This window comes from Seriola lalandi, unplaced genomic scaffold (assembly GCF_002814215.2).
Source record: "Seriola lalandi dorsalis isolate HSWRI2012SDOR001 ecotype SW California unplaced genomic scaffold, Sedor1 jcf7180002054734, whole genome shotgun sequence".
NCBI classification, from domain to species: domain Eukaryota; kingdom Metazoa; phylum Chordata; class Actinopteri; order Carangiformes; family Carangidae; genus Seriola; species Seriola lalandi.
This window is the reverse complement of record NW_019525287.1, coordinates 196372-206951: the sequence shown is the minus strand read 5'-3', so window position 1 is coordinate 206951 and position 10580 is coordinate 196372. Positions and strand designations below refer to the sequence as shown.

The window sequence follows — 10580 nt, the reverse complement described above, 5'->3', positions numbered from 1 at the left end:
TCTGTGGTCGGTGTGTGTTTCTGAGTCTCTGCAGACGAGACACACTGGCTGCTGATGGTCCAGACAGAAGAGTTTGAGTTTCTCAGAGTGCAGACTGCAGAGAGCCTCTGAAGATCTCTGCTCTCTCTCCTGTAAGAAGGCCTCACACAGGTTCTTCAACACCAGGTTACAAGGTGGTTCATATTTTGAAGTTCTCTTACAAACTGGACACGGTCGATCTGGTTTCTCTCTCCACCAGCTCTGCAGACAGTCTTTACAGAAGCTGTGGCTGCAGGACAGAACAACAGGATCTCTAAAGACCTCATGACAGACCGGACAGCAGAGATCCTCCTCTGGTCTGGAAGCCATTTAGTCCCTGAGAGAAGCTGCAAACACAGCAGACAGAAAGTACAGTCAGTCATGGCTCCCCTCCCCCCTCTACTAACTTCACTGAGGTTTACTTTCACTCTGAGTCCAGGTGTTTGTCAAACTCACCTTCAGTGTGTGGAGTGTCAGCAGGTGGAAGCAGCAGTGTTGTAGCTGGACTCTCTCAGAGGAAGCTGTTAGTTTGATCTGAAGGTGAATCTGATCGTCTGTTCTTCAGTCTGTGTCTCTTTACTGTCGAAGAACAAACTGTTTCCTGGTTTGTCTCAGGTGAGTCAGTTGAGGGGCGGAGCTTAAATACTGACTGATAGTGTTCAGCTGGATGTTGCAGCAGCTGTTTTAGTTTCTGTTTGTAAAAATATGAATTTGTAAAGTCAGAAGAAACTAAATCTGTCAGATAAATGTGGTGCAGTAAAAAGTAAAATATTACTCACTGAAACGTGGAGTAGAAACATGAAGAGAAAATAGTCAAGTTCATCAAACGTTTACTTAAGTGCAGTTCTTTTACTTAGTGAACACACTTAGTCACTTTCTAGCTTTATGAAATAATTAAACTGAAATCAGGAGCAGCGTCAGACTGTTGAGAAAAGCTCTTTGTGTTGATGTTTGTCTTCATGTTTCCTGTTTCTGCAGCTGGTTTTTCATAACTTAGTGTTTTTAATGGAGTTGAGTGTTGCCTTCAGTGACCACAGACTGCCTCCGGCTGCAGAGAGCAGATCTGAACACAGTAAAATACTCATCACACTGAACTGTCACCCTCAGTGTTAATTATATATCATGTGGTCCATCTGTTCCTTTAATCAGTCAGTTATCACAGTAGAATCAATTCATCGTAACACGAGGCTCCGTCTGTTATTTAATATAAATATATAAAGTGAACTTTGACTGGTGTTTTCAGATCTGTTTAAATTCAGTGTGAGCAGACAGGGGTCAGCTTGGTCCATAAATCAATAACAGCAACAACAACGATGACGACGTGGTTTGTTTCAGTGTTTATGATCCACGAGAACAAAGAGAAAATTCATAGGAACGTAGAGAAAACACAGAATAGATAAATAACAAGAAATGGAAAGAAAAAGAACAGAAATCATCAACTCAGGAAAATAAATCAGCTGATAGAAAAAAACAAAACATTTAAATGAACGTGGTTCTGACAGAAATCAACCCAAACTATAACTGCTCTGTGATAAACACTGATACTGATCATTTCTTTAAACTTGAACTGATTCATTTAACAATTAACGACGTCATTTAGTTTCAGAAATGGGATTCTAAGACTTAAATAGATAAAACAATGAGCTTTATAATATACTGAGACCTCAAAAATATACATCAAGTACAAAAAGTACTGACTATGTAGAATGACCCATTTCAAAATAAAGCATTGTATTATATATAATTATTGATGCATTAATGTGTTTATCACTTTAATGTTTTGTTTGTTATATTTTGTATTTATTATTAATCTAGAAAAAGCATAATTGTACTTGAATATTTAATATAAATTCCAATATCAATAAAATAAGAGTAATCCATTAATGAAGATGTAAATGTTCCTTAATTGTTCAATTCAGGTGAAAAACAGAGATAATCCATTAAAAAAAATACTATCATTCATTTTCTTTTTGTTTTCCACTACTGTAATTCATTAATTTATTTGGAAAGGAAAAAGAAAAAACATTATGTTGTGTGAAACATATTCACTGTTGAGATGTCACAGAAAACAAACAGTAATCTGTCAGAATCAAACAGACACTTCTTATTAAGTTTGGTTCCTGCTTTTTACACTTTGTTCAGCTTTTAATTAAGTAAAAAAAGAAAACAACAGGAGAAACAGAAAACCTCAGTAAAAGCTCAAAACAAAACTATGTACAATAAAAATATGACGGCACCAAAAACACAAAATCAGCTTCACAGATTTTTAGAAAAGAAAACTTTGAAGATGTTTCGTAATTTATAAAATATGATCATTTCACCATGAGACGCAGGAAAAGGTTTGAAAAAGAACTGAACATGTGACTTTTTAAAGGCACCTGGAGTTCAGTTCATTCATCAGTGAGTGACGGCGGCTGCGGAGTGGTTCAGGTGGATGACATCACGGCGTAGAGAGCTACTCCGCCATTAGTTGATTCATTAATAAGTCAATCAACTATTGTGATAATAACAATATTTAATGTGGTCATCTTTTTGGAGAAATCAAAGTGACAAACTGATGGTGCATGAAACAAAAACCCACTTGGCAAATCTGACAAATTAAAATGGGATTAACATGGTGATGAAAAATGTATATAAAAGTCTAATATATTACTATAAATCAAACCTGTAGAAGACACATGTAGTTTGTGTCACGTGTATTTGGTCTCATCACCTGCTCAGTGTCAGATAGAGAACAAACTTTTCTCTGCGTAGAAACAGTATCTGACTGATTTTTAAATGGGTGGGGCCTGACACTGTGGGCCCGCCCCCCTCAGACTAAACTGATGCTACGTCCACACGACTACGTTTTCATGTTAAAATTAAGTTTTCGAACCAAAACTATCTCCGTCCAGACTAACACACATACCTGAGCAATCACCTGCACTGAGCATGTGCGAGCCGGTGTAAACAGGAAGTAGATCGTCTCCTCTGCAGTAAATCCTCTGAAGGAGGAACAGCAAAGACAGCTGTAGCATTAAAACAGAGAATGTAAGTGAACAGCAGCTGCAAAGACAACAAGGTCAGTAACACTGTCAATCATCATCATGTTGTATTCACCACTGGTAGTCCAGGCTGATGACAGCCAATCAGCAGAGACCGTAGGTGTGACCTCATCGTTTACAAAGGTCTGAGTTTCTGTCCAGACTACAACACAACCCCAGAGTTTTCAAAATAAAACACAACCCAAGAGTTTTCAAAATAAAACACAACCTCAGTGTTTTTAAAAAACCCCGCATCCAGCAGCGTTTCCAAAACTCTGTTTTCAGGGCTGGAAAAATGCGTTTTGAAACGAGTGTGGACGTAGCCTGACACAGCTGCTCCCATCACGCTCTCAAGCAGAGGATAACGTGAGCTACAAGCTGAGCCTCGGGATTTTAAGCCAATATTTGCCCATTAAAAGAAGCCGAATCGTGTGTCAGCAGCTCCTGTCTGCAGTGAACCAGACAACCGTCACCGCGTCACACACGAGGTTTCTGAACGTCCTGCAGTTCGAAACATCGTCTGTTCTCTGTGATTTCTGGACATTTGTCCCACGTGGACACTGGATCAGTGACCTGTCACCTGTGTCCCCTGATTAGCTGATCAATGATTGGTTAATTGCTTGAACTCATCTGTCACATATGTAATCTACCTGCAGCTTCTCCGGTGTCTCAGATTTTCTTTGGGTTTGTTGAACAACACGAGTCGTCTCTCTGACCTCCGAGTCTCCGTCTTATAATCATTTACTTTTAATCAAACGATCAATAGATTTAATTGAGCAGATTTGAACAGATTTCTAATTTAAATATAATGTAAAATGCAGATCATTAACCCCCCCCCCCCCTAACTCTCCATAGGGAGGAGGTGCATGTGGTGGCTGACGGCCTGCTCCATGGAGCTCTTGAAGGCCTGGTAGGAGGAGGTGACGGGCAGGAGGAGGTGTTTGGAGCTGGGCTCGCTCTGAGGGAAGAGCCCCTCATCGCCCGCCTCCTCTGTTCCTGGAGGGGAGGAGCTGAGGGGGTGGAGGAAGGAGATGGAGGGAGGAGGGAGGAGGCCGGCTGTGGGAAGCACCTCAGCTCCTGTGGCAAAGAGGAGGAGGTCCTGCAGGGAGATGGAGCTCCTCCCAACTGAGGACGGGAGGGGAGAGGAGAGGAGAGGAGAGGAGAGGAGAGGAGAGGAGAGGAAAGGAGGAGATGAGAAGAGAGGAGAGGAGAAGAGAGGAGAGAGGAGAGGACAGAAGAGAGGAGAGGACAGAGGAGGAAACAAATACAAATCAGTAACCTTGATTCACAGCTGAGTGTAAAGCTTCGTCTTGTGGGAGTTTGGTGTCACGGCCTCCGTACCTTCACACTCCAGCAGGAAGTGTCTCCAGAAGGTGACGACGGGCGTCTCCCTGTTCAGTCTGTCTTCCTGCTGAGAGAAGTGGACGGTGAAGAGCTGAGCGAGCGTCTGAGCCGTCAGGCGGTCGTCCGCTTCACAGAAAACGCCGCAGAACGCAGACGGGAAGAGCTGCACCTGGATCAGATCACAGCGCCTCAGGCAAGACTCAACACACCTTCATCAAGCAGCGTGTGTGTGTGTGTGTGTGTGTGTGTGTGTGTGTGTGTGTGTGTGTGTGTGTGTGTCATACAGCCAGAGAAGAACATGTGAATCACCTGATCAAAGACACCTAACGTCTGCAAGCCTTCCCGAAACCTGTAGGACGAAGCAACGTCATGAGAGACAATAAACACAAAGACTGTTTTCCAGAGATGATCCAGCTCATACGACACGATCGTAAAATTTCCAATTTAAATAAAGGAGGAAAAAAAAAGAAAGAAATTTTGACAAATTGATCGCAAGAATTATCAACATTATTAATTTATAATCTGATTCATTTTATTAACCGTTGCTGCCTGAACACAAGTTCAAGTTTATTGTATTTAGGGTGAAGTTAAATACATTAGCAAGTATTTAGCCGTGTTTGGCTAACATACAGCTGTGCTCCCATTCATCAAGTCGACCACGTCTTCACATTTATTATCATCAACTCTCAGTAATGAACAAACACACATTTGAATCCTGAATCACAAACCTTAAACCTTTAGCTACAGGCTAAACAAGCTAGCAAAAAACAGAAGCTAACATGCTAACCCAATATTCAACAGTTTAAAGTTTGTCTGTAAACCTAGTATAGACTAGCACTGTTAGACTGAATGTAACCTTACCTTGAAATGAAAACCGGGAACATTTCCAGTTCACAGTGAATATGTCTTTAAAATATTCAATGTTTTTATCTATGAAATAAAAAAGGATTCACGAGGAAACAGTGACCCCCCCCCCCCCCCCCCCCCCCCGTCTCTACCTCTGCAGTGGCAGCTGCATCCTGGTGATCATGGTGAAACAGACCAGATCCTCCACCAAAGCCTGTCTGTCCTTCAGGCTCCTGATTGGTCGGTTGCAGCCGGCCAGCTCCAGGTACTCCCAGCTAGAAGCCGTGGCCTCTTTCAGGTTGTCTAAAGACTCCGCCTCCGCGATCTGAAAGCAGCCAATCATCGACAAGACACCTTTAATTAACGCTGGTGTTTAACTAGCGGAAAGAGCTAAAAGCGTGTTCAGTCCTGCTCACCCTGCTGACTTGGCGTGTGAAGTGCGTGTCGGGGGTCATGTGTGTGGCGGCGAGCGGGCGGTTGGGCGGGAAGTTGAAGAGGCACTGGAAGAGAGCGCGGGAGAAGAAGCCGACAGGTGGACCGCCGTGAACCAGAGAGAGAGCCAGCAGGCAGCCGACGTCGAAGTACAGGTCCTCACGCAGAGCTGAACACACACACACACACACACACACACACACACACACACACACACACACACACACACGCACATTAGTAGTGTTTATAAGCCAAGGTTTTTTGTATCACACCTCACACACACACACACACACACACACACACACACACACACACACACACACACACACACACACACACAGCTCATTCACACTTAAAGGGTCAAGTCGTAAGTTCTGCTATTGCTATATAGCTAACGTTAGCATTAACAGCCGTTTACTTTGCAGTCTCGAATAAATGTTCCAAGTTCAGCATCAAACTTCATTCCTTCCCCCAGAGCTGTGTCCTGAAAGCAGCCCTCTTGTTTTGCTTGTATTTCTATCACTTTTTCTACTGAAATTAGCGCGCTAACCAGCTAGCTCCCACCCGGCGTCCAGTCTGTCCTGAGGAAGCAGCTGCTCAGAGGACGAGTTATAACCTCTTGTCTTGTAAATGTACAACCGTAACTCTAGAAATCCACAGGTCAGTGTCTCATACATATATTTTTTCAAACTAAAAGTGCACATTTTAAAGTTTATTGTGACCAGCCCAGGACACACCTGTTTGATCAACATCTGGATAAGGTAAAGGAGAAGTTCTCACTGACACAGATTTAAACACATTAAAGATAAAGTATAAAATAAAACATATAAAGAGTTTAAATCCTTCTCTCTGTGTTAACATCTGGTTTCAGTCCATTAATATATTTACCACAGCCAATCAGAAATCAGAGACCGACATGGTTGTGGCATCAATAGAGAAAAAAACAATAGAAGAAAAAGAAGAATATTGTTCCCAGGAAAATGTGATTTGTACCTTGGGAATCCAGCGCCAGATTTTTGGATCCATCTGGACCCTCGAACACCACAGAGTCCTGGATCTGCTGCACCAGCAGCTTTAGGAAGTACTGCCTGGCTGTTTCGCTGCTGGGAAATGCAGCCTGCTTCTCGTCTCTGAACCTGGAACCAAGACACAGCGGAAGTCGATGTGTCAATCACAGACGAAAAACCAAAACACAGAAGGCTGAGGTGAGTTCGTCGTCCACTGACCTGACGGACAGAGCGTGTGTGGGGTCGAAGTCCGGCCTCCTGACCAGATCCAGACCTGCAGACAGAGCCTGGCACCCACGCACCTCCACCTGGACACTGAGGGGACCAAGCTGAGGGGCCAGAGCCTGCAGCAGCTCCTCAGGTGACCCAGACCTGACAGTTCGACGAGAGAGAGAGAGAGAGAGAGAGAGAGAGAGAGAGAGAGAGGTTCCATGTAACTGCAGAGGAAATCTAAAGAACCACACTTGTGACTCTACGTGTTGTAACCTGTTAACACGTCCTGCACATTTTATATTCACCAGATCAAGCTACAGTGTCTTCACACACAAATAAACAGGATCAAAATATTAGAAAAAAGTATGTCTTAGGGAGCAGCGCCCCCTGGTGGCCTCACCTGTAGCTACCTCACTGGAAAAGAATAAACAAGGCAGCATTTGATCCAGGTGGAGGACTTTTATTTTGGAAATATTTTGAGTCAGGTGCGTTGGATTTGCGTACCTTTTACAGCTGATGGAGGAGTGGATGGGGGACAGGTGGTGTTTGGACAGCCGACTCCTTCTCTGACCTCCCTGAGGAGACGCGACGAGGGAGGCTGGAGGAGACAAACGCAGGTGGTTCAGCAGCCAGCTCCGGCGTTTACAGCCCAGTGAACAAATAAACATTCATAAAATCAGAGGACAGATGTCACGAAGCCAGAAACAAAATCGATCATAAGACAAATAATCACTGAGACCTTTCCCATCCGTGGCCTGAGTGCAGTCGCTGCACGCCCAGTCGCTGGTGTCCAGCTTCAGCCCCGAACATTTCCTGTGAGTCCCTCTGGATCCACAGAGTCGGCAGCGAATCACCTCGAACCACCTGAAGCCAACGGACGGACACACACTGTGAAGAGCCTCTCTGCTCGATGCCTCTGGTAACATCAGACTGATCTGTGTTTGTGTCGGTCTGATGAAGGTATTTCATTTATAAACTAGATTCACCTCCTCCTGGTTGTTTCCCTGCGCCACTCAGACTAGTTTCATGTCACATCGCTTTTTATCCAGAGTCAGATAAAATATGAACCAACTGTGTGACATTTTCTCATAATTTCTGTGCTAAAAAGTGTTTTCTGAGGTCACCGTGACTTTGACCTTTAACCTTTAGACACCAAAATCTAATCAGTTCATCCTTGAGTCCTAGTGAATGTTTGTACCAAATGTAAAGACGTTCCTTCAAGGCGTTACTGAGATATCGCGTCCACGAGAATGGGACGGACGGTCAACCTGAAAACAAAAATGGCTGCTGCTCTGACAGTCATAGGGGCGGAGCCATAAAAACTCCACTTCCTGTCTGGTTGTGGTGTGTTGGTGTGAATGGACTGAGACGGAGTGTGTACCCGGTCTTTGCTGAGTGCATGGGTCCGTCGTTGCAGAGGCAGGCGAGAGCGTCACAGCGCTTGTAAACCTCCAGCAGCTCGGAGTACGCGTTTGCCTCCAACTCCCATGAGGCATCTCTGCGGGAAGCACAGACAGAGCATGCAGTGAATTGTTCTGCTTGGCGTCCAGCACGTTTTCTACCCGTGTGTGTGTTTATGACCACGTCACGTCACGTCACGTCACGTCACGTCACGTCACGTCACGTCACGTCACCTCACCTCACCTCACCTCACCTCTCTGGGATGTAGATTCCCAGCCGCAGCATCTCCTCCTGGAAGCTGTCCTTGTTGTTGCAGAGAGTGCACCTGAAGAAGAAGAGGCCGGCGCTGTGGGCCTGACGCTGACGGCACAGACACACAGGTAAAGACACACAGGTAAAGACACACACATTCTGGTTCACAATGACTGAATCTGTCATCTTACAAAACCAGGATAAATAAATATTTGCGAGTTTGGCCTTTCTCAGCTTCTGTACTGATCCGATACCACTGCATCAAAACAGTTATTTTATCAGCTGTAAACCACTGAACTTGTACGTATGACGTCACTCAGGTTAAACATGGACGCCATAAACTAACTGTCATGAATAAATAAATTACACTTCCTGCACCAGTCGTCCTGACACTCCTCCATATTAAGCTGCTAAACTTTGGAGAGGAACCAGAGCTTTGGTTCCTCCTCCTCCTGAAATCCTGCAGAACCAAAGCGAGAGTGTCTGCACGGACGCCCCACATGAAATAAAAACCCCTCCCACTACCTGCACACAGTCCCTGTGGAACCAGCTGGCGTGGCAGCACGGACACTTGAGGACAGAGTAGGACAGGACGGGTTCGATGGAGTCCAGACAGACGGAGCAGGACTGAGGCAGACTGAGGTCAGAGCCCACACACAGGGTCTGAGTGGGACTGTGGTCTGGACAGTAGGACCTGGACACAGAGACGCAGACAGAGACGGTTCTTCCTGTTTCATATCTGTGTTTGTCGTGTTGCTTTAATGGGGTCTTTGAACGCATCGCTCCACTGCCTCATGTTACACCACAAACAAGAGTCCATCTTTACACGTCGGCCTATCACAGTCCCTCCCTATCCACTTCCTGTCCTCTTCTTGTTCTCTTCCTGTCCTCTCCCTGTCCTCTCCCTATCCACTTCCTGTCCTCTCCCTGTCCTCTCCCTATCCACTTCCTGTCCTCTCCCTGTCCTCTCCCTGTCCTCTCCCTATCCACTTCCTGTCCTCTCCCTATCCACTTCCTGTCCTCTTCTTGTTCTCTCCCTGTCCTCTTCCTGTCCTCTCCCTATCCACTTCCTGTCCTCTTCTTGTTCTCTCCCTGTCCTCTTCCTGTCCTCTCCCTATCCACTTCCTGTCCTCTTCTTGTTCTCTCCCTGTCCTCTTCCTGTCCTCTCCCTATCCACTTCCTGTCCTCTCCCTATCCACTTCCTGTCCTCTCCCTGTCCTCTTCTTGTTCTCTTCCTGTCCTCTTCCTGTCCTCTTCTTGTTCTCTTCCTGTTCTCTTCCTGTCCTCTCCCTGTCCTCTTCCTGTCCTCTCCCTGTCCTCTTCTTGTTCTCTTCCTGTCCTCTTCTTGTTCTCTTCCTGTCCTCTCCCTGTCCTCTCCCTATCCACTTCCTGTCCTCTCCCTATCCACTTCCTGTCCTCTCCCTGTCCTCTTCTTGTTCTCTTCCTGTCCTCTCCCTGTCCTCTTCTTGTTCTCTTCCTGTCCTCTTCTTGTCCTCTCCCTGTCCTCTTTTTGTTCTCTTCCTGTCCTCTTCCTGTTCTCTTCCTGTCCTCTCCCTGTCCTCTTCTTGTTCTCTTCCTGTCCTCTTCCTGTTCTCTTCCTGTTCTCTTCCTGTCCTCTCCCTGTCCTCTTCTTGTTCTCTTCCTGTCCTCTTCTTGTCCTCTCCCTGTCCTCTCCCTGTCCTCTTCCTGTCCTCTTCTTGTCCTCTCCCTGTCCTCTCCCTGTCCTCTTCCTGTCCTCTCCCTGTCCTCTCCCTGTCCTCTCCCTGTCCTCTCCCTGTCCTCTTCCTGTCCTCTCCCTGTCCTCTTCCTGTCCTCTCCCTGTCCTCTCCCTGTCCTCTTCCTGTCCTCTCCCTGTCCTCTCCCTGTCCTCTCCCTGTCCTTTAGATTCAGACAGTGACTCTAGCGGTGTAGAAGTGTTTTATGTAGGAATATAGTTGTTAGAGTGAGTTGTTGTGCACGAGGTAACGACAGTGTTTAGTTCAGTGGCAGGTTTAAAGAATTGTTACATCAGAAATAGTTAAAGATAAAAAAAAAATGAATTTAA

General features: G+C 45.5%; 2 protein-coding genes across 2 annotated transcripts in view; both read right to left on the bottom strand.

Moving 5' to 3' along the window:
• The window catches only part of LOC111668266 (zinc-binding protein A33-like), a 1350-nt gene extending 703 nt beyond the window's left edge, over positions 1-647 (bottom strand). The window contains exons 1-2 of the mRNA XM_087178763.1: positions 475-647; positions 4-365 (exon numbers count right to left, since the gene is read on the bottom strand). Of these exons, the coding sequence (XP_087034889.1) occupies positions 4-348 (345 nt within the window). The 5' untranslated portion in view covers positions 349-365; positions 475-647. The remainder of the gene's footprint in view (positions 1-3; positions 366-474) is intronic.
• Positions 648-1172: 525 nt separating this feature from the next.
• The window catches only part of g2e3 (G2/M-phase specific E3 ubiquitin protein ligase), a 15111-nt gene continuing 5703 nt past the window's right edge, over positions 1173-10580 (bottom strand). The window contains exons 8-17 of the mRNA XM_087178762.1: positions 8265-8381; positions 7623-7747; positions 7388-7481; positions 6890-7042; positions 6657-6799; positions 5648-5832; positions 5384-5556; positions 4695-4734; positions 4383-4554; positions 1173-4166 (exon numbers count right to left, since the gene is read on the bottom strand). Of these exons, the coding sequence (XP_087034888.1) occupies positions 3883-4166; positions 4383-4554; positions 4695-4734; positions 5384-5556; positions 5648-5832; positions 6657-6799; positions 6890-7042; positions 7388-7481; positions 7623-7747; positions 8265-8381 (1486 nt within the window). The 3' untranslated portion in view covers positions 1173-3882. The remainder of the gene's footprint in view (positions 4167-4382; positions 4555-4694; positions 4735-5383; positions 5557-5647; positions 5833-6656; positions 6800-6889; positions 7043-7387; positions 7482-7622; positions 7748-8264; positions 8382-10580) is intronic.